This window comes from Corythoichthys intestinalis, chromosome 1 (genome assembly GCF_030265065.1).
Source record: "Corythoichthys intestinalis isolate RoL2023-P3 chromosome 1, ASM3026506v1, whole genome shotgun sequence".
Taxonomy (NCBI): Eukaryota; Metazoa; Chordata; class Actinopteri; order Syngnathiformes; family Syngnathidae; genus Corythoichthys; species Corythoichthys intestinalis.
Window position 1 is genome coordinate 7,744,576 of NC_080395.1, and position 24,221 is coordinate 7,768,796.

Genomic DNA, 24,221 nt, shown 5'->3' on the forward strand with positions numbered 1-24,221 from the left:
TAAGCCCTTTTCACACACATATCCAGGGAAATTCCCGTGAAAGGTGACGCGGAATTTACCGGCATCATTGCTTTCACGCACACAAAGATGTCCCGAAAATGAAGCCGGTTTGAGCTTTCACAGACTTGACCTGTGTTGCCCGCTGGCGCTCTCTGTGCGGGAAGGGCTGCTGGCGTGATTTCATAACCGGATATTACATCATTTTTGGTTGGCATCAGCTGTCACAGTGTTAGTCAAATTGCGTTTTGTTCAAGAGGGAGCGTTCCCGATGTCGTAACCGTCTTTTGTAACAAATTCTCTGTTGGCAGGGAAAAAAACCCAAATGTTCTTAATGTTTAAATAGTGTACATATTTTTATGATCATTATAAATGCATTCACACAATGAAATAACGCTGGAAAAGTTTGTCAAACATAATGTTGGTCAAATCGTGTTTTTTTTTTTTTTCCAGAGGGAGCATTCCCGATGTCGTAACTGCCTTTTGTAACGAATTCTCAGTTGGCAGAAAAAAACCCCGCATATTTTCTTAATGTTTAAATAGTCTACATATTTTTATGATCATTATAAATGCATTTACACAATGAAATAACGCTGGAAAAGTTTGTTATACGTAATGTTGGTCAAATCGTGTGTTTTTTTTCCGTAGGGAGCATTCCCGACGTCCTAACTGCAGCCAATTTAAGCTCATCAAGACTGTATTTAGGTAAAATTGGGCCTAAAAAATCCAGCCCGACCCGGTCTGCGGGTATTAAAGCTTGACCCGGCCTGAGCCCGATCAATTAACTTGATTTGCAGGCCCGACCCTGAAAAAGAAATTGTATGTTTTATTTTTGAGGACTCGGGGGGGGGGGGGGGGGGGGCGCAAAGGGAAGGGATGCGCCAGTCAGACCTGAATCGAGCACTACTTGCTGCTTGGGAAAACGAACTGGTTGCATTATGTGTGATCACATTTGTGACGATGTCTGCATAAAAGCCTGTCTTTTGTAACGAATTCTCAGTTGGCAGAAAAAAAACCCCGCAAGTTTTCTTAATGTTTAAATAGTCTACATATTTTTATGATCATTATAATTGTATTTGACGTAATAATTGGCATTTTCCTTTCGTCATGTTTTCAGTTTAATTTAACTGTTTCCAGCTTGCTATGTTTATAATTGCGATGTTTGTTTACCGCTTTTCGTCTTACTGCGAAGAGGGAGGAAGTGACATCGCCTGCCATGATATTTAAGTCATCAGCCATCTGCTTTCACGCACACAGCTTCCCGGGAAAGTTCCCGAACATGATACTAGGACGCGACCTGTGAAATGTCCGCGTAAACGCCGTGTCAGTCGACACGGGAAATTGTTTTCACACGCAACTGCTGCATTGTTAAGTCCCGTGATAGTCCCAGTGTTTTGGAGTATGTGAAAGGGGCTTCTAGTACACTAACCGCTGTCGTGCTTCCTTTTTTCCTCTTCTGCTTTTTTTTTCTTGTGTCGCTTCCAGAAGGATAACTTCTCTTCATTTTGGATCCACGCCAATTAAAAAAAAGCCAAATCGCCTCTCACTCTGAGTCACATGAGGGAAGGGGGGGGTGTAGTGCGAGTGAAGGGGCCCCTTCAGGGAACTCAGACACAAGGATTTCACTGGCATTGTCGCACTTGTCGCTGCGACAGTAAAGCTGCGTGTGCTAAATCTGTTGGCCTTCTGGGGGCCCCTGCTGGCTGGGGGCCCTAGGCAATTGCCTGGTTTGCCTAATGGGACGCGACGCCTCTGAGTATATCAATGTGATTGTGTTACTATATGGGCAAAATGCAACAAGTGTTATTAGGATAATTTGTTATTCATTTCAATTTACAAATAATAATTGTCCTTCATTGCTTGGATTTAAATTTTATTTCTTTGGAAATTGATCCGCTAGTTAATATTTTTTATAGCCCAAAACCCACAATATGTGAGATGACATTTCATCCCAATTCTAATTAATCCACAACAACATAATTTATCATAATATTAGGCCAAAACAAACACCAAAATACTCAAATTCCCACTGGAAAAATTAAAGAGAAATGAAATATCAACTGCTCCGTCTCAAGAGCGTGATTTTTTTATTTTTATCCTGTGTCCCACAGATGTTAAAGTGAAAGATCTTCACTCGGAGAAGCACGATACCCCCCACGTCAAAAAGGAGGATATGGCGTACATCAAACAGGACGCAGAGCCAGAGACCCCCAGCATTAAAGAAGAAAATCAGGAAGAGGAAATCCCCAAGTTTCCAATGACTGTTGGTTTAAAAAGCGAAGAAGATGAAGGCCCAAGGAAAGAGAGCAGTGCAACGAAACTAGCAAGCAGTAGCTTGTTGCGACACCTGACAAAAAAAGGTGAGGGACAATCGCAACCGGACGACCACTTAGCGCCACTCTCGGACAGCGACGACGTAACATCACACTCTTCTGACTTTTACACCGATGAGGAGGATGTTGACGTTGATGCTTCAAAATCCTTCAATTCATCACTGAAAAGAGACAAAAAAGAATGCGCGGACGGAAAACCTTATTCCTGCTCACATTGTGATAAAACATTCACTTCCAAGGAACATTTAATCATACACACGCATACACACACTAGAGGAAAGCCTTTTCTCTGCACATTTTGTGGTAAAAGATTCACCCAGAAGGGAAATTTAAATACACACACAAGAAGACACACTGGAGAGAAGCCTTTCGTCTGCTCTCTTTGCGATAAAAGATGTTCTACGAAGCAAGCGTTAACAAAACACACGAGGACACACACTGGAGAGAAGCCTTTTGTCTGCACATTTTGTGGTAAAAGATTTTCTGCGAAGGAATCGTTAACAAGACACACGAGAACACACACTGGAGAGAAGCCTTTTGTCTGCACATTCTGTGGTAAAAAATTCACCCAGACGAAATATTTAAAGATACACACAAGAACACACACCGGAGACGAGCCTTTTGTCTGCTCTCTTTGCGATAAAAGTTTTTGTACAAAGCATGATTTAACAAGACACACGATGACACACACTGGAGAGAAGCCTTTCGTCTGCTCTCTTTGCGATAAAAAATTATGCACGAAGCAAGCGTTAACAAGACACATGAGAACACACACTGGAGAAAAGCCCTTTGTCTGCACATTTTGTGGTAAAAGATTCACCCAGAAGGGATATTTAAAGGAACACACAAAAACGCACACCGGAGATGAGCCTATTGTCTGCTCTGTTTGCGATAAAAGATTTTGTACAAAGTATCAGTTGACAAGACACACAAGGACACACACTGGAGAGAAGCCTTTCGTCTGCTCTCTTTGCGGTAAAAAATTTTGTACGAAGGAAGACTTAACAAGACACACAAGAACACACACTGGAGAAAAGCCTTTTGTTTGCTCTTTTTGCGATAAAAGGTTTTGTACGAAGCAAGCGTTGACAAGACACGCGCGAACACACCAGGCAAAAGGTTCACCCGGAAGTGAGAATTAAACAATTGTGCAAGAATACACACCAAGGAGCTACCTATCACTTGCACTGTGTGCTGTAAAAACCTTCTCTTAAAGCAGAAATGTAAAGTAATTTCATAACATGCCAAATTGGGTCACAATTAAAGTAATTAAACATTGTCCAACAAATAAAGCTTGAAAAAAATAATTTATATGTTGTATATTTGACAAAATAATCGCGTTTCCGAAGTTCGAGCCTGAAAGGGGAAGAACCCGGAAGTGATCCGTCACACTGAGAACAGCGATGGCAGCGCTCCATACATACGGCCGCCATACAAAGCCCTTCAAACAATGATTCAAACATCGATATAAGCGATAGATCGAGCGCAAGGGAGGAGATCCAAGTTTTTGAAGAGTTGGAGGAAGAAGAGGAGGTTGGAATTTCATGTTGGACCTAACATGTATTAGCCAGACGCTAATCAGGATGCAAACAATGTGCCTAGACTACCTGACATGGAATGGAGACAAGACCCATCGAGATTACAAGATTGTTAAGATATAGGCTGTTATTATTTTCATGATTTGAATATGCAGGCATTTGCACATAATTCTATGTTTTTGTCTATCTGATGACATTGTTAAAAAAAATAATAACCAGACTTCATGTTCGTTTTGGCAGGTCCGGCAGCTCTCGTGCATATAAAATAATAATTAGGGCTGTCAAACGATTAAAATTTTTAATCAAGTTAATTACAGCTTAAAAATTAATTGATAGTAATTAATCGCAATTCAAACCATCCATAAAATATGCCATATTTTTCTGTAAATTATCGTTGGAATGGAAAGATAAGACAAGATGGATATATACATTCAACATACGGTACATAAGGATTGTATTTGTTAATTATAACAATAAATCAACAAGATGGCATTAACATTATTAACATTCTGTTAAAGCGATCCATGGATAAAAAGACTTGTAGTTCTTAAAGGAAAAATGATAGTACAAGTTATAGAATTTTTCATATTAAAACCCCTCTTGATGTTTTCGTTTTAATAAAATTTGTAAAATTTTCAATCAAAAAATAAACTAGTAGCCCGCCATTGTTGATGTCAATAATTACTTACACAATGCTCCTGGGCGCTGAAGCCTATAAAATCAGTCGCACCCAAGCGCCAGCAGAGGGCAGCAAAACTCCGCAAAACACAATTAACAAGTGGGCCTTTCACTCTTCTGTCATTTAAATCTGTCTGAGCTGGGCCAAGTGCGTTAATTGCGTCAAATAGTTTAACGTGATTAAAAAATTACCGCCCGTTAACGCGATAATTTTGACAGCCCTAATAATAATATAAAAACGTTGGGGGGAAAGAAGGAGATGAGTCGTTGATGACTTTCTCCACTTTATTGTGGCAACAATAAGAAAACAAAATAATAGCGGACTGCCGCCACATTCGACCTCGAAGTTTTGCTTCTCGCTCATCTCCCCCTCGCCTTCTACTACTCACAGCTCTCCAGTCCCAGCGTCTCTTAAACGGATCGTGCATAGTGTCTTGTTATGAGCTTTTTGTTTACAAATGTATCGAACACACGACGTGCTGACAACTTTCTTTATTAACATATGGAGATAACAGTACGAACACAGCTCTGGGCTCTCGGCAGGAAGTGGCGTCTAATGGCGTGAGGAAATGTAGTTTTTTCACACAAGCGAACAGATTACAAAACACCACTTCAGTGTTGTCCCGAGACTACATTTCCAATAATTCACTGCGTAACCTGCACGCTCGCTGATTCGCTGCGAGACATAAAAACTAGGGCTGTCAAACGATTAAAATTTTTAATCAAGTTAATTACAGCTTAAAAATTAATTAATCGTAATTAATCGCAATTCAAACCATCCATAAAATATGCCATATTTTTCTGTAAATTATTGTTGGAATGGAAAGATAAGACACAAGATGGATATATACATTCAACATACGGTACGGACTATTTGTTTATTATAACAATAAATCAACAAGATGGCATTAACATTATTAACATTCTGTTAAAGCGAACCATGGATTGAAAGACTTGTAGTTCTTAAAAGAAAAATGTTAGTACAAGTTAGAGAAATTTTATATTAAAACCCCTCTTAATGTTTTCGTTTTAATTTAAAAGTTTTAATCAAAAAATAAACTAGTAGCCCGCCATTGTTGATGTCAATAATTACTTACACAATGCTCATAGATGCTGAAGCCTATAAAATTAGTCGCACCCAAGCGCCAGCAGAGGGCGGCAAAACTCCATAAAACACAACAAATGAGCGTTTCACTGTGTACTGTCATTTAAATCTCTCTGAGCGGGGCATCTGCGTTAATTGCATCAAATATTTTATCATGATTAATTTCAAAAATTAATTAACGCCCGTTAACGCGATAATTTTGACAGCCCTAATTAAAACCAACACGCTTGTTGTCAACTGTCACCTGTCAGTGGCTCTCGTAAAACACAAACTAGAAGGCTATCAAGCGATCACTGTGAAAGAAACGCCGAACCGTACAAATGCAATGCAATGCTTGAAGCATGAAGGTGGAAATACATAATACAAATACAAATAAATGTGCACAAACTCACCGACGGTGTGTGTCTCATACGGCAACGTGACCGTGAATTACCGCGACGCCGACCCGCTTACATGCACATCCACACCCCTTTCCCGATTGACAGTGGATTAACCCTTTTGGACAAGATCGTAGATGAAGCACAATTTAAACACGCTTAACCTAACGAATGCAACAATAACTATGATCGGGGATTGCCACGAGTTAGCTTTTGGCTAACATCGCTAGCTTCTACGGTTCATTCCACAACAGTTGGCAGCTCTGCTTTGACAAAGTCATTATTCATCTATCCAAAAATCACACTTTTTGGCAAATCCTTGATCATAAGCAGACCGGTTAAGGAAGCAGGCATCTTCGAAGTGTTTGTAGCAGAGAACACTACTCGATGATGGCGTGAAATTCATTCGCTTCGTGCGAACGAAAGATGTCCATTTACGTGCCCTGCTATCCTTTGGCCACTCATACAACTTTTTGTTTGAGTGAGAACAAAACATCGCCACACACTGCCATGGCATCTTACCGAGAAGCAATGCAACAAACAATACTGTTCTATGGCGGACTTCCCTCGCACTTCTCAGTGTGACGTAACTTCTGAAGATTGCCGAAGAAAAGCATTTTCGTTGTCAAGGGCGTTGCTATGTGTTAAACAAAGAAGCTGGAAGGGTTGCGTTAAAAAAAAAAAACGAAAATATGCTGAAAATTGTTTAGCCGTTGATATTCAAAAACATGGTTGGCCAACCTTACTTCACATTTTTGCTTTAAAGGGAACCACGGACAACTTGTATTTCTTAAAAGATAAGTGTCAGTGTGAGTTATAAAAATTTGATTTTTAAACCCCTCAATGTTTGCGTTTTTATAAATTTTTTAAAAAATTAGTTTTCGTAGGTCGCCATTGTTGTTGACGACGCAATGCACTCGGCATTGACGTCACTGTGCATCGCTGCTCTATTTCCACAGTTTCATTCTTTAGCTACATAAACATGTCGTCGGTTCCGCCCTTCCAATTTGAACCCGAGCGGAAAAGTGTTGAGCAGGACAGCGCTTTCGATATTTCACAAAACAAGCAGCAAAAGCAATTAAAAGAGGGTCTCCAGTGGGATTCGAACCCGCGGTCCCTGTGCGATAACAAGCGCGTAGACCACAGGACGTGACGTTAGTCATGGTTTTCCTTATAAAGCAATCGCCACTCACCTGTGTTGTCTGTCTGTGCGGTAAAACCTGAAAGGGAAACTCAACTGAAAAGAAAGTGCGGCTAGCTTGATCACGGAATTAAAAAACGCGGCTCACTTCAGACATCAAGGGTTTATTGAACACACATAAAAAAAACAGGCAAATGCGAAATGGGAGATACAAAAAGAGTCCGTGACAGGAGGTAGCAATCAATTAGAGAGAAAAACAAAAAACAAAACAACAGATAAAACCGGGATGAGAGGCAGTCAATGATTCAACTAGCAGTGTAGGGATATAAAAACTTTCAAATGGCAGCATGTCAATATTTCAGCAAGCTGCCTAGGATCGGTTTAAAGACCCTGAGCTGGAATTGGATGCAGGTAAGACGTTGGGAACTCATCGCACATCTCTGTAACAAAATCTGACCAGCAGCAGAATGTGACAACAACAAGGCAGGAGTAGAAGGGGTGTAGAACACCAATCGAAGAGCATCCAGTTTTCAGTCGAAGCATAAATTATGCCGAGTCCAAAGATGAGTCCCCAGAAAGAGGTGACATGGATTCAGAGGAAGAGGAGTTGATCAACAATGGCACTGATCCCCTCCAAGAAGGTAATAAAATGAATAAATAGTCATTATCATGAACCGATCACTCCCAGATGTAAAAGATGAAGTTTCATTTCATTTAAATGAATAGAAAATGTTTTTAACGTTTTATGACAATGTCTATTTTTTACAAAATATTGTCAAAATGCCCATTTTTGGAATGTATCAGTAATCAAGCAATGTGTGATTTTTCATATTTGGCATTTGAAATTTTTCAACTTTAGCTGGTTATGACACATTCAAAAATGTAAAAATTTTGGAAAAATATTCATGACATCATCGTTTGACGACAGGAATAATAATGTGCAACCAGGCATGTTTGAACTGTTTTTTTGTTTTTTGTTTTTTTTAAGTTTCCTCATGTGTCCTCGTGTGTTTTGTTAATGCTTGCTTCGTTTAAGTCCCAGGGCCCCATACTTCACAGTGGGTATTAGTGACGGGATCTGTCGTTCACTTGAGTAAACGAATCCATTCCGGTTCGTTCAGTAAAACGATTCGTTCAAACGAATCGTTCAACGAATCGTTCGCCCCCCTCATCTCCCTCCCCACCCAAATGAATCGTTCGGTTAGTGAACGGGAAGTGACGTTGCCGAACGAATCACCAAAGACCGCTTCGCAGTATAACTGAACGGGAAGTGACATTGCTTGGTCCCTCCCTCTCTTGCACATTGACCACTCGTCGTAGTTTCAGAAATGAGTGACAGGCGATATCATTCTGCTCTCAGAGACAGCCTCGTCTCCCTCCCGCTGCTGCAAAAGCGAGGGAGGACTTCCGCGTCGTCTGTCCTAGTTCTATGGGCTCAAAGTCATGGCTCGTGCTTGCATTTCGAATTAGGACACGGTTAAACATTTTCCTTTTGAGGGGGAAGTCGGGGTTTGGGGTCGGGGGCGCACGGACTTTCTTTAGCATGATCTTGCTCACATATACAATGCTGCTGCTAACAGCCAACGCGGCATGCTTGCTGTCACGAAAATAAAAATAAATCGAAAGTTTAATTTCTAATTATGGAACGGCCAACACATCATATTAACCTCTCGCTCTGTTGTATTTTTGTTTTTTATTATTAAGATGATCGTTTTGAATTTTTGCACTGGTATTAATAAATAAAATAATCCGGTCAGCTCCCCTGTCGTCCCCGCATCTCAGATCGTCAAATGCTGACGAGAAATAATTGTTTGCTTTATGATTTCGCCTTTCTACTCTTATTAGTCTGTTAAGAAAAATGTAGACATATTGCGACATCTCCCGTGTCCGCGCGCTTTGTTTTTGGGGCGCTTGAGTAGCACATGATGGACGGATTGACATAATTTGTCAAACCAACCGACACCCTCTGACACGGAAAAAAAAAAAAAAAAAAAAAAACACTCGGAAAAAATTGACATGTATATACAGTTTCATTGCAAATCAGTATTATGGTGATCATACTAAATATTATTTTTTCTCTGTGCACATATGAGGTACATATCGCTGCCATGAAGCCTCCATATAGTGACAGTTCTCTGCCCGCTTCACTGCCGTCACGCGACCGCAGCTCAGGTTTTGCTTGCCTCGTAGCTACGCGTGTTTTAAATTACTGTAAATTTGATAGTATATCGTCATAGGCACAGTCCCGAGTCTGTTGAGAAAAGTAGAACACTAAACCATGCTCGCTAGATTTGTGTGGTGTTTTTGTCTTTTTGAGCAGCATTTGATAGGCTCCACGTTAACAAATATGTGAGAAAGTCGTTTCCTTTCATTTTATGACTCGTTCACCGCATAGTCATTACTGGAAAGTCAAGTTAGCAGCAAGCTAGGTCAGGAACCGGAGGACCGAATCACTGAACGGGAAGTGACAAAACTCAGTCTTTCCCCCCTGCCTGCACGCTGGCTGCTTATTGGCCACACGTGGAAATGAGTGACATACGCCATGATTCTGTTTCCGCTCCCTCCCCTGCCCGCGATGAGGCTGGCGTCTGATTGGTCGTGTGCGATGTCAGAAGACGCTGCCGCTTGCTCAACGCCCTCCCACGCAGCGAACAAGCGCCACCAACTTCATAGAACGAATCAGTGCAGATGGTGATTAGTTCGGTCTCGTTCAATCAAACAATTCGTTCAAAAAGAACGAATCGTTCGCGACCGATACAACACTAGTGGGTATGAGGTGCTGTCTACACGCCAACAAGCTGTTTGGGAGGCATGCATGGAGAAAACATTTCCTCACTCACAATCATAAACGCAAAGGTCTGGAGTTCGCCAAGCTGTATTGGGGCTTCAACTGGGACCATGTGCTTCGGTCAGATGAGACCAAGATTGAGCTTTTTGACAACAAACACTCTAAGTGGGTCTGGCGTGCCACGAAAGATGCGCATGCTGAAAAGCACCTCATATCCACTGTGAAGTATGGGGGTGGGTCAGTGATGCTGTGGGACTGTTTCGCTTCCAAAGGCCCTGGGAACCTTGTTAGGGTGCATGGCATCATGAATGCTTTGAAATACCAGGACATCTTAAATCAAAATCTGTTGCCCTATGCCCGAAAGCTGAAGATGGGTCGTCACTGGGTCTTTCAGCAAGACAATGATCCTAAACATATGGCCAAATCTACACAGAAATGGTTCACCAGACACAAAATCAAGCTCCTCCCATGGCCATCTCAGTCCCCAGACCTCAACCCCATTGAAAACCTGTGGGGTGAGCTGAAGAGGAGAGTACAGAGGAGAGAGGACCCAGGTCTCTGGATGATTTAGAGAGATTCTGCAAAGAGGAATGGCTGAAGATCCCTCTTTCTTTATTTTCCCATCTTGTGAAACATTATAGGAGAAGATTAGGTGCTGTTTTGTTGGCAAAAGGGGGTTGTACAAAGTATTAACACCAGGGGTGCTAATAATTGTGACACACAGTATTTGATGTCAAATAATTATTTCTTTATGTGGGATTTTTTCCCCACTGAATAAATGCACTTGTATTGAAGGTTGGCTTTTTCCTCCTTTTTTCAATTAAGGTCCCATATTATTTACAAAGAAAAAAAATTAGAAGCTATAAAACACATAATTATTATGAATCCAATAATTATGGAGGGCACTGTATATAATGACAACAAAGGGCTGGTCTCTTCTGTTCTATTGTTGGTAGTCCCCAGGTTATGAGCGAGTTCCGTTCCTACGCTGGTGACGTAACCCGAAATTCCGCGTAAATTGGAATTAACCTTTTAATTAATCCTAAATACTGCATAAATCTCAAAATAACTATCAAAAAACATGTTCTATATCATAATAAAGGGCAGGTCAAGAGCTTTTCGTATTTTGGTGTAATTTTAAGAATATAAACTTTGGACGAGTTCGTTGAAACAGCTGCAAGGATACTTTGCGTTTTTTTTTTTTTTTTAAGTTTTCTTAGCACTCCATCAATATTCCATTACCAAACCCGGAAGTGTGACGTAATTTCCCAAATGCAACAGAAGACAGTCACACAGTGAGCATATCAGGATTGGTCTTTAGTGACACTAACGATGGCAAAAGGTCCCAGGAAATATTATCTACAGTTAATCCCTACATGTTTGAACCCAAGGCATCAGATGACGACAATTTACTCGGCACGGCAGACATTGGTGAGGACGCCGGTTGGCAGCTCGACACTTCATGAAAGGATGAGTGGTAGGCCTACGTCTAGCATCGTGATTTCTGTCTGAATCTTTCCACATTCATTCTGGGATATAATTATTATTTATTTATTTATCCGATTAATCGGCCGATTAATCGCTTATAAAAAAAATAATCGTTAGTTGCAGCTTTATAAATTTGCGTCTGACGGGGGGCAACTATAAAGGTCACATATTTATACAAAAGAGAAGAGATTTAAAAATTGTTCACAAAAAGGAGGTCAGCAATGAAAAAAACGTTTAATAATAAAAAGGTCAAGTAATTCTATACCTTATCATATTGGAAAATATTACAAGGCACTAGACCAGTACTTCTCAAATAGTGGGGCGCGCCCCCCTGGGGGGGTGCAGAGCGATGCCAGGGGGGGCGCATGTGTCCTCGGGGAACATGCCTTTTTTTTTTTTTTTTTTTTTTTTTTTTTTTTGCCGGACTGGAATAAAGTGTACTTGCACATCCACTCAGTGGGTGGCAGTGGCGCTCTCATTTTCAGAGTGCGTGCAGTATTTTTGAACTAAGGAAGAGCACTCGGAGTCAGCACACAGAAAACCGATACGAAGAGCAGTGCACCGCCGCCTTTTTCGAAAGCCGTTTTCCGACCGGACTCACTCACGCAGCGACCCACTGTCTTGTCCGGTTCTCACGTCGCCACCCGAGAAGTGCCATTTTTGGCTTGGGATCGTCACCACGACCGCCCTCACCTACGGTTCTACCTCGGCCGCCGAGAATGCGCTTTTTTCGTGCCGTTTGCCTTTTAGCTTTGACTTTTAGCACAGTGGGGTGATGAGGAAAGACTACTGTTTACTGTGTCTGAAAATAATAATAGCGGACTGCCAGAAACCAAATCAATTAAGACGCCACTTAAAGACATTCGACCCCAATCTCATTGATAAGCCGCTTGATTGTTTTTCAGCGAAAACGTGCCGAATATTGCCAACAATCGTCCTGCTTTGTCAGTGTTATATCAGTAAACCAGAGAGCATTGTTAGCATGCTCATTGCAAAATGACTCCACACCATTGCAAAGGAGGTAATACTGAGTGTGAGCAGCAAAAATAAAAACTGTCCTTCTGTCCAAGGACACTCTTTTTTTTCCTTTATTCATTTTTGTTTTTTGGGTCAAATTTTTTGGCATATTGTCCTCATGAGTAAATGTTTCTAATCAATTTGAATTTGTTATTATTTACGGATTTTATTACATTTTATTTTTCTGTATCAAATGGTCAAAAATGTACCTTGAGTGTATTTTTACAGTTTGAATGTGACTTTTTTTTTTTTTAATTCAGGCAAATTGATGCACGTCAAGTCTTCTCTGTTACAAACAAAACAATGTTAATAAAGTTATACTTTATTATAAGTTGATCCGTTACTTTTTTTCTTTATTAGAAAAAAAGGACACAATGTTAGGCAGATGCGTATTTATAATAGTAATTTTATAGACAAATAATACTATTTACAGTGGCGGCAGAGAGTTTGGGGGGGCGCGAAACATTTACGTCTTGCTTGGGGGGGGGCGTAACAGAAAATAATTGAGAAGCACTGCACTAGACTAAAATCTTCCCTGAAACTTGGAATAATGTTGGAAATTGAGCAACAACAAAGGCAGGTGCAGCTTCAATGTACTGTATTTCAATAAATGAACACAGCAAATAAGTAATATAGCGCAAAGCCGGAGGTAAGATTTGGAAAAGCCTCAACAGCAAGAGAAGCAGTCCAACTTATTAAAATAAAAGGTATTAAGAATATTGTCTGGTCTGGGAAAAAAGGACCTGCAAAATCATTGCTATTTTTTTTCTCACATGAGTCTCAAGGGAAATGGAATTAGGAATTTCAAATGTTTTTTCCACTGTAAATATGTGATAGAAATCTAAATGTTTTGACACACACAAGCATTTTCACCTTTCTCTCCTACTGCGCTTGCGCAAATCGACGCCATTTTAAACGATGAAAAAAAAAATTGATTAAACGATGAAAAAAAATTTTTTTTTTTTAATTTTTTGGTGTTTTAGTAGTGTTGGCAACTTGAAACTAAAACCTCAAAAACGTGCTCCGAGCCGATGGCGTATATTTTCATTGAAACGCTGCACCGGAAGTACTCTCTCTTGACCTATCCGGGACTTTCCGTTGTTTCGTGTTCCCTTCTCCTAACCAAACAAGCTCCTTCAAAGTATTCTCATCGGGTAAGTACCGAAGTAATAATTTAGTGGACTGCCACGCCACAACGTAACGCTTAGTGGAAGTCGTTTGGCCCAATGTTGAAGCTTTACAGGCTAACATAACTGCGTTTTGTTTAGCTTAGCTCGCTAGCCAAGGCACGTGAACGCTTTTCGATTGCTTGAGCTTTATGCCTATTGTAAATTTTGTTTTAAGGTGGGGTTGTGTAACACCCTTTTCGACTGTTCTTAAAGATGCGAAAAAATACTACTGACCGAAGGCAAACGCAATCAAGAACATCAAGCTAAAGCATAGAGACGTGGGAGATCAGGAGTGGAAATCCAGGCCACGTCGAGCAACTGAAAAACAAAAGAAAATGACGGTAAGATGACTACATGAGTTGTTTAACTTTTTATGCTATATCAGACTTCTTTTCTGTGACTGTGACTGTTGGGCAAAATTCCCATATCTTATTTGCCAAACAAGGCTCACGATAACTACGATCTCGCGATATGGCGATACAAGTTATTAATTCTCGCTGTCGGCGTGATGTCACGGTGACGTCATCTCGCATAGCAACGTGTCGCCATTTTGAGAGGGGGGCACGCACAGTAGTGACGGGATATGTCGTACACTTGAGGAAACGAATCCATTCCAGTTCGTTCAGTAAAAAGACTCGTTCAAACAAATCGTTCACCGAATCGTTCGCCCACCTCATCCCCCCACCCCCATCCACCCAAATGAATAGTTCGGTTTGTGAACGGGAAGTGACGTTGCCAAACGAATCTTCAAAGACCGCTTAGCAATATAACTGATCGGGAAGTGACATTGCTTGGTCCCGCCTCCTCTTGCACACAGGGTCCTCATTGGCCGCTCGTCGTAGATTCAGAAGTAAGTGACAGACTATAAAATTCTGTTTTCGCTGTCTTGTCTCGAGTCTACCCCGCCGTTGCAATAGCAAGGAAGAACTTTCGCGTCGTCTGTCGTGTTTCTATGGGATCAAAGTCGTGACTCGTGCTTGCATTTTAATTTCGGACACTGTTAAACATTTTCCTTTTGTGGATTTAGGCTCGGGGGCGTACGGACTTTCTCTAGCATGATCTTGATCAAATGTACAATATTGCCGCTACCAGCCTACGTGACACGCTTGCTGTCACGCAAATAAAAAGAGAAATCGAAAGTTTAATTTCTAAATACGGAATCACCAGCACATTATATTTACCTCACGCTCTGTTGTGTTTTTGTTTTTACGTTCTTCACTGTTATTTTTGGTAACTATCGTTAAAACTAAAGTGTAAATAGCTGGTTGTCAAATGTATTGCTCTGAAATAAAAACATTACTACATTTTGATACAAAACAGTTTAATTGAAAATCATTATTAAGATGATTTAATTGAAATATCATTTTTGCACTGGTATTAGTAAATAAAGAATCCAGTCCAGTCCAATCCTGTCGCCCCCCCCATCTCAGATCGTCAAATGCTGACGAGAAATAATTGTTTGCTCTTTACAATGTCGCCTTTGCACTCTCATTAGTCTGTTAAGAAAAATGGAGACCGAAGTTTTGCTTCTCGCTCATCTCCGCCTCGCCTCGTACTACCAGCTACTACTACTTCCAGTCCCAGCGTCTCTTAAACGGATCGTGCATAGTGTCTTATTATGAGCTTTTTGTTGACAAAGGTATCAAACACACGACGTGCTGACAACTTTGTTTCTTTATTAACACATGGAGCTAACAATACAAACACAGTTTAGGGCTCTCGGCAGGAAGTGGCGTCTAATGACGTGAGGAAATGTAGTTTTTTTCACACAAGCGAACAGATTACAAAGCACCACTTCAGTGTTGTCCCGAGACTACATTTCCCATGATTCACTGCGTGACTTGGGCCGCTTGCTGATTCGCTACGAGATTGACTCAATGCCAACACACTAGTTGTCACCTGTCAGCGGCTCTCGTAAAACACAAACTATAAGGCTATCAAGCGATCACCGTGAAAGAAACGCCGAACCGTACAAATGCAATGCAATGCTTGAAGCATGAAGGTGGGAATACATAATACAAATAAATGTGCACAAACTCACCGGCGGTGTGTGTCTCTTAGGGCAACGGGACCGTGAATTACTGCGACGCCGACCCACTTATATGCACATTCACACCCCTTTCCCGATTGACAGTGGATTATCCTTTTCGGACAAGATCGTAGATGACGCACAATTTAAACACGCTTAACCTAGCGAACGCAATAACAACTATGATCGGGGATTGCCATTAGTTGGCTTTCGGTAGCTGTCGCTAGCTTCTACTATACAATCCACAATAGTTGGCAGCTCTGCTTTGACAAAGTCATCAGTCATCTATCCAAAAATCACACTTACTTTTTGGCAAATCCTTGATCATGAGCAGACCGGTAAGGAAGCAGGCATCTTCGAAGTGTTTGTCGCAGAGAACACTACTCAATGATGACGTGAAATTCATTCGCTTCGTGCGAACGAAAGATGTCCATTTACGTGCCCTGCTATCCTTTGGCCACTCAAACAACTTTTCGTTAGAGTGAGAACAAAACATCGCCACACACCGCCGTGGCATCTTACCGAGAAACAATGCAACAAACAATACTGTTCTATGGCGGACTTCCCTCGCACTTCTAGGTGTGACGTAATTTCCGAAGATTGCCGAAGAAAAGCATTTTCGTTGTCAAGGGCGTTGTTATGGGTTAAACAAAGAATCTGGAAGGGTTGCATTAAAAATAAAAAACGAAAATATGCTTATAATTGTTTAGCCATTGATATTATTCAAAAACATGGTTGGCCAACCTTACTTCACATTTCCGCTTTAAGGCTTGGATTAGCTCAAGCAACTTGTGATATCTATATAAATAGTTGTGTGCGTAAGTGTTGTACAGTATGCAGTGTAGAGCAGGGCGGTAAACCGAAAATTTACCGTCACCGAAATTCTTAACGATGACCGACGTAATTTTGACCATGTCGGTAAATTCGGTAAATTGATAAAACAAGAAAATATAGTCTTTTCATCCCGCTTTGATTCTGTTGTTCGTTTATGTTCATTCCCCTTTAAGAAAGCAGTCAATGGGCTTACGTAGAGAGTCACGTGATCATCAAGAAGCCAATCAAACAAAAGCCTGGTAAGCTAACGCTAGCAGCTAACGCTACAAGCAAAACGTGATGCAGTGTGGCTTAAGGGAGGTTCACCAAACTTTCACCCGACATTTAGTAGACTCATGGTGGCATCCAGACGGGCTTTCACCCGCTGTCCTCCCTTGTTCTCACGATTTCCAGAGATGGTGCTTTCAGTGCTTTCTACTGGTAGCCAGGCTAACGCTAGCTAGCGGCTAACGCTACAAATGAACGTGATGGAGTCGGATAGCGGCTCTAACTTTGTCGAAACGGCTGAATTTAATGAGTGGATTGGGCACGGACAGCATCTAGCAACTACTATGTGGCGTTATTTTGTATCTGTCTGTGTGTGATTCCTCTGATAGCTTTTGTGATGGTAAAGCATTCAGTATAAAGTACAATCCAACGGCGAAACTTATAATGACCGAGAAATGGCCCCAGCTATTTTTCTGTATGTGCTTATTTCTGTGTCATTATTGCTATCATAAAATCTTTATATAGCTTTAATGTGTGTGTGTGTCTCTCTCTGTTTGTTTGGGGGTTCATTTGTGCGTGCATTTATTAAAAAATGAACGGGGGGGGAGGGGGACCCTGAAACCATAAAGTAAACACTTGTATTTAATAATTATGTCACAGCAGCCATTAACAATAAGTTGTCTTTTTGAAGTGTACTGTTCAAGCTGCAAGTCATTTGTGTTACAATGACATGTTTGCACAGACATATTGATTTTGATAATGTACATTGTTCAAGTCATACACGCTGTTATAAATGTTCATACTTGAATTCTTATTGCTTACAATACATTTTTATAAACTGTAAAATGTTTAGACTGCATGTACAATTGTTAAATACAGTATATGAAATTGAATGCCGGTAAATAAATCAACAACAAACAGTTAATCTGTATTTCATGCATTGATTCAGATTTTCAAATTATATAACAGTATGCTTGCGCGAATTTATCGTCATTTATCGTTATCGAGATAAATCTGCTCAATTTATCGTGATACATGTTTAAGGCCATATCGCCCAGCCCTAATGCAGTGTATTGAATATGTGTATGTTTTTGTGTTATAGTTTCACAATATAATATGTAACGAGTGACTTCACATAAAGGCAAGAAAAGACCAAGCTTTGTGGTTTATTGAAGTACATTCAGTGTTAGCTGGCTGTCGGGCAGTGCACAAGGAAACGCACTGTTTTGGGCAGTACAACATCCAAATGAATATACACTGTGTATATATACAGTTGTGGTCAAAAGTTTACATACACTTGTGAAGAACATAATGTCATGGCTCTCTTGAGTTTCCAGTTATTTCTACAACTCCGATTTTTCTCTGATACAGTGATTGGAATAGATACTTCTTTGTCACAAAAAAACATTCATGAAGTTTGGTTCTTTTATGCTTTGCTATGGGTTTATTTATTATGGGTGAACAGAAAAAAAGTGATCAAATCTGCTGGGTCAAAAATATATATACAGCAGCGCTAATATTTGGTAACATGTCCCTTGGCCATTTTAACTTCAATTAGGTGCTTTTGGTAGCCATCCACAAGCTTCTGGCAAGCTTCTGGTTGAATCTTTGACCACTCCTCTTGACAGAATTGGTGCAGTTCAGTTAAATTTGATGGCTTTCTGACATGGACTTGTTTCTTCAGCATTGTCCACAAGTTCTCAATGGGGTTTAAGTCAGGACTTTGGGAAGGCCATTCGAAAACCTTCAATCTAGCCTGATTTAGCCATTCCATTACCACTTTTGATGTGTGTTTGGGGTCATTGTCCTGTTGGAAAACCCAACTGCGCCCAAGACCCAATCGTCGGGCTGATGACTTTAGGTTATCTTGAAGAATTTGAAGGTAATCCTCCTTCTTCATTATCCCATTTACTCTCTGTAAAGCACCAGTTCCATTGGCAGCAAAACAGCCCCACAGCATAATACTACCACCACCTTGCTTGACGGTAGGCATGGTGTACTTGGGGTTAAAGGCCTCACCTTTTCTCCTCCAAACATATTGCTGGGCATTGTGGCCAAACAGCTCAATTTGTTGTTTCGTCTGACCACAGAACTTTCCTCCAGAAGGTCTTATCTTTGTCCATGTGATCAGCAGCAACCTTCAGTCGAGCCTTAAGGTGCCGCTTTTGGAGCAAGGGCTTCCTTCTTGCACGGCAGCCTCTGAGTCCATGGAGATGCAAAACACGCTTGACTGTGGACACTGACACCTGTGTTCCAGCAGCTTCTAATTCTTGGCAGATCTGCTTTTTGGTGATTCTCGGTTGAATCTTCACCCTCCTGACCAATTTTCTCTCAGCAGCAGGTGATAGCTTGCGTTTTCTTCCTGATCGTGGCAGTGACAAAACAGTGCCATGCACTTTATACTTATAAACAATTGTTTGCACTGTTGCTCTTGGGACCTGCAGCTGCTTTGAAATGGCTCCAAGTGACTTTCCTGACTTGTTCAAGTCAATGATTCGCTTTTTCAGATCCATGCTGAGCTCCTTTGACTTTCCTATTGTGGCGTTTGTGGGCGTTTGCATCCAATGAGCCCTATTTAAATGGCCTCAGAGAAGTCAAAATTGCTAATTCATGTTGCTGTATGTATATTTTTGACTTAGCAGATTTGATCACTTTTTCTGTTAACCCATAATAAAGTCATAAAAGAACCAAACTTTATGAACGTTTTTTGTGACAAAGAAGTATCTGTTCCAATCACTCTATCGGAGAAAAATCAGAGTTGTAGTAATAACTGGAAACTCAAGGGAGCCATGACATTATGTTCTTCACAAGTGTATGTAAACCTTTGACCACAACTGTATGTGTATATATATATATATATTATATATACACATACATACAGTATATTACTATATATGCACTATTATCCAGAAGTTGTCTGAAATATTACATTCCTTTGCATGCTTTATTTTGAAAATCTTATCCGATCTCCTGTTGCAAGCTTGTGCCCGAGTACGTTGATGCGGACTGGGAAATTAGGAGAAAAATCCACAGAAAGGTCGTCAGTAGTCAGTCGGGTTGAAGCCTGTGAAAACGACCTTAATATTGACATTGACATAACGTTTTAAGTTCTTTATTGCGTGTATTTGACCCGAATCTTCGTGTACTAGTAAAGCATTGTTGCTGATATTACTGGTTGTAATTTCAGATGAGTATTTTGAAGTACAGTGGTACCTCCAGGACCTTGTTTGTATGTTGAAATGGTCGTATGTCGAGCAGGATTGTCCCATAAGAATACATTATATTTCCATTAATTCGTTCCACGGCCCGAACACTTACACTAAATCAATAAACACTGCTTGTACTATTACAAATGACAATTGCACATAGCAAAACAAATAAATTATAAATAAAAATCGTAATAACAATATGAATGATTCCTGTAATAATGTAACGAATTGGGTTCTAGTGTGGCGGACGATTTTGCTGTACCTGATAGCACTGCGCAGCTGATGTGACTGTGAGACAGTGCGGTTCTATTTTACTTTCTCGTTTAATGTTTTGTTGCTGGCGTAAACTGTAGCAGGCAGTAGGCGTGTTGTGTTGCACAAGTTGATAGAATAAATGACTAGAAACCTGACCAAGAAACCCTAACCCTTGGCTAAGAGACAGAGCTGGAAAAAAACTTGCTCTTACAACAGAACTATCTGTTTTTCAAAGTTCAGCCTGCTATCGAATATCACGCCGAGATTTTTAATGTGTGCCTTGAAGGGATCCACAGATAGAAAGACTTGTAGTTCTTAAAAGATAAACGTGATCATGAGTTAAAATAATTGATATTGAAACCCCTCTTGATGTTTTCGTTTTTATACAATTTGTAAAATTTGTTCACGTAGTAGGTCGCCATTTTTGTTGATGTTGCAGGGCGGTGACGTCACATGGTTATGCTGCCGACCTTGCAGAGTATGACTCTCGCGACATGACTACACTGTAGATTTTTCACAATACGAGCAGCAAAAGCAAAATGAACAGGAAAGACTGGACGAGACGTGACGAGAGTAGGGAAAAAAACGGTGGTTCGCCAAAATGTGCTACACCGACGAAATGTTCTACAAGAGGCGAATTTGACACCCAAAGTATTACCGTGCGCTTTCAGCATGATTTGTTTAGATGCATACGGATAGAACATACTAAAGATGCCTTAACAAAATACTTAAACATAGTAATATCAAATAAGGGTGGTTTCAATATCCTACGTGACTAATTTGGGCACACTCTGCTTTTAAGCTACCACAAGAAAACACTGCTTAAAAGTAGGGGTGCACGATAATTATCGGTGAATGTCATCATGAAAATTCTGGTTCAGTCAAAGACAAATCTATGCTGAATCAACCACTAGTATTTTTGACCTACAGGTGTTAAAAACTCAAGTGAATATACATTGAGAAATTACATATATATTATCGGTTATCGTATCGGTATCGGCCTTGAGGAGCAGAAAGTTATCTGTATCGGTTTCAAAAAATGGATATCGTGTACCCCTACTTAAAAGTATGAGAGGGAAGCATACACAAATTATTTTGAGGCAATGAAAAGGTAATAAAAGACTCAATAAAAACACAAATAGTAAGTCCTATTTTTAACTGATGAGCGGATGTGTTGGACGTCTCACGTACTAGAGAAGGAATTGCAGTAACCCGATAGTATTCGTCGAGTGACAGTGACAATCTAGGTCAGGGGTCAGCAACCCTGGTCCTCGAGTGCCACTATCCAGCTTGTTTTCCATCTCTTGACACACCTGAATCAAATGATCAGCTCATCAGCAAGCTCTTCAGGAGCCTGATAACGATCATGATTATTTGATCCAGGAGTGTTAAAGGAAGGAGGCATGGAAAACAAGCTGGATAGTGGCACTCGAGGACCAGGGTTGCTGACCCCTGATCTAGGTCATCACCCCGAGTGTCCATTAAACATGGTGCGCTCTGTAGGTCAAAACATACTAAATATTATAGATTTTTAAATCAATGGCAATATTTTATTTGTACCTAATAACATATTTTAGTAAAGGAGAATAATAAGTATTTAAGTCCTTTTATAAAAGGAACTACAGCACCAGAGTTGGGCTCAAGGGCATTCATCATGGAAGGTGTGCCAAAAGTAATATATTCAGTTTTGCTCTCGTTAAGATGAAAAAAGTTTTGTGCTAGCCACTGCTTCACATCGGAAATGCAATCCGTCCATTTAGTGATAGCAGTTCGTTCGTTGGGTCTCAGTGGCAAATACAGCTGCAGGTCATCGGCATAAAAATGAAACGAGAGATTTTTTTTTTTTAAATAATTGATCCTAAATGTAGCAGATAAAGTGCAAACAGAACCGGCCCTAGAATAGAGCCTTGTGGCACCCCGCAAGACAGAGGACTTTGCGAGAATTCTCCAATCATTACAGAGATGGTCCTATGTTCCAGGTACGACTTAAAGCATTGTAGAGCGTTACCATAGATACCTAGGACATGCTCTAAACGAGATAAAAGGACTGTATGGTCGACTAACCCGGGGACTACCTGTATACATCTGGCAAAATAGCCTGTAGCACAGATATAAGTACGCCTGCCCTCTGCTATTGGATGCGTTGTTGACGTCAGCGCGGCGGCGCTCTATTTTGGGCCCCGCGTCTTGGCAAAAAATCAGGCATAAAAATCATTCACGTTTCGGCAAAATTCGCCGTTTTGAAGTAAAAAAGGGTGACCTATGTGAATTTTGTAGCTCCGAGGAGAAAATTTTTAAGGGGGGGGGGTCGTAATTCCATCTAACTAACTAATGACATGTTTTACTGAAGTTGCTAAGCCTGTCGTGATTTGCAATGAGTCAATTTGTTGCAAGGTAGATAAAAATGAGGGCGCTAATTTTCACAGCTGCATTTTATCCCCGCGTGCGTGCTTGCATGCATACATTTGTGCGTGCGTGTAGATGACATATGACACTCCAGTTCATTCCACAGATGTTTATTGGTAATCAGCACGCCGTAGAATTACAGTTCAGACATACAAAATAAGGAAACACGTATATTAAACACTGTAAACGTTAGCATTGCTACATTGAGACAAATGAGGGGGAAAAAAGACAACCTACTTTAGCCTGCTATAAAACATTGGCAGTCTTCTCCAAAACGCAAACTTGCGGTTAAAAGGTGACACTTCAAACATTAAAATTCGCTGGTTAAAAGAATTTGCAAACGAAAAACTGAAAAGAAAAAAAATATTAGTGACGCCACAAGCAATGACGCAAAGTGCTGTTTTACGGAGTGTGAAGCTGTTAGCGGTTTAGCGAATGTACTTCCGGTGAACATTTCAAAATAAAAGGACGTCACGTTCATATAAATAATGATTTCTGGAGTTAACGCCCATACTTGAGAATTAATACAATAATATGTTGATACTATTACATTACTACAGATTCTACACTAAGAATAGCTTTAAAATGACACCCTTTTTGAAAAATATGATTGGCAATGATTATTAGAATTTTTATAATACTATTATATATAATAGTATATAGAGCTGCAGCTATTATTTTAGTAGTCGATTAATCGATGAACTAGTTAGTTCAAATAATCAAGTAATCGGATAAGGAACATGAAAAATTAAAATACTTGATCTGAGACGCAAACGGTATTAGAAAAATAAATAAGGATCTATGTACAACAAAAGAACAATTGGCTATCTTACATAGCAAAAGTCCGCTAGCTTAAATGCTAGAAAACGCTAATATTTTTTGTTTTTTTTACTATGCTCTCAACAAATCGTTAAGACACACATTCATACAAAAAACGGTAAAATATACCTATAAACTAAATAACGAATGCATTAAAAAAACAAAAAAAGCTCAAACAAAAACTTGGCTTATGTTGGTCTTAACATGGACCAGCTGGATTCAGCCATGTGAAATGAGGCAAACTAGTGGGCAGTGTATCCACCCAAATCAATAAAACTAAATACAAACACTTTCAACATTTACCAATACAGCGCCACTTTAATTAAACGAATACTCGAAGCAGCAAAATTCAATTTGAATCTTTTTTTCTAATCGATTAATTGTTGCAGCACTAGTAGTATACAATAATAATAATGCTTTTTTTTTTTTTTTTAACAATTGTTTTGAATCATGTCGGAAAGGCGCAGTGTTCTGAATGTTTACATTCCATTCTTTTGCACTAATAAATGCTATCAACATTTGACCTCATTGTTTATGTGTGATTAGTGTTATTTACATGTTTTTTGTACTTTAATAAAAAAAAAAATTACGTTCCAAAATGTTTGTGAATTAATAAGCGTAAACAAAAATATCATTGCTAAATTAGTAAAAGATTTTATTTATTTATTTATTTATTTATTTTTAATTAGTCGCCTAATCGTAAAAATAGTCTGCTGACTAATCGGGAGAAAATTTGTCGTTTGGGACAGACCTACCGGAACATATTTCCTCCACACCCTTCTCACCGTTTTAACCCCTGACCCATTTTCATGCCTGAAAAATGAATTCAAA

General features: G+C 40.0%; 2 protein-coding genes across 5 annotated transcripts in view; both read left to right on the forward strand.

Moving 5' to 3' along the window:
* The window catches only part of LOC130911875 (gastrula zinc finger protein XlCGF57.1-like), a 262,137-nt gene extending 253,477 nt beyond the window's left edge, over positions 1-8,660 (forward strand). For both annotated transcript variants that reach the window (XM_057829540.1, XM_057829546.1), the window contains one exon: positions 2,109-8,660. In XM_057829540.1, coding sequence (XP_057685523.1) covers positions 2,109-3,472 — 1,364 coding nt within the window. In that variant the 3' untranslated portion in view covers positions 3,473-8,660. The remainder of the gene's footprint in view (positions 1-2,108) is intronic.
* Positions 8,661-13,430: 4,770 nt separating this feature from the next.
* Positions 13,431-24,221, forward strand: part of LOC130915110 (gastrula zinc finger protein XlCGF57.1-like) — a 30,730-nt gene continuing 19,939 nt past the window's right edge. Inside the window, exons 1-2 of one of the 3 annotated variants that reach the window (XM_057834897.1) lie at positions 13,431-13,616; positions 13,807-13,972. In XM_057834897.1, the coding sequence (XP_057690880.1) occupies positions 13,967-13,972 (6 nt within the window). In that variant the 5' untranslated portion in view covers positions 13,431-13,616; positions 13,807-13,966. The remainder of the gene's footprint in view (positions 13,617-13,806; positions 13,973-24,221) is intronic. The other 2 variants (XM_057834878.1, XM_057834888.1) reach the window with 2 other exon arrangements.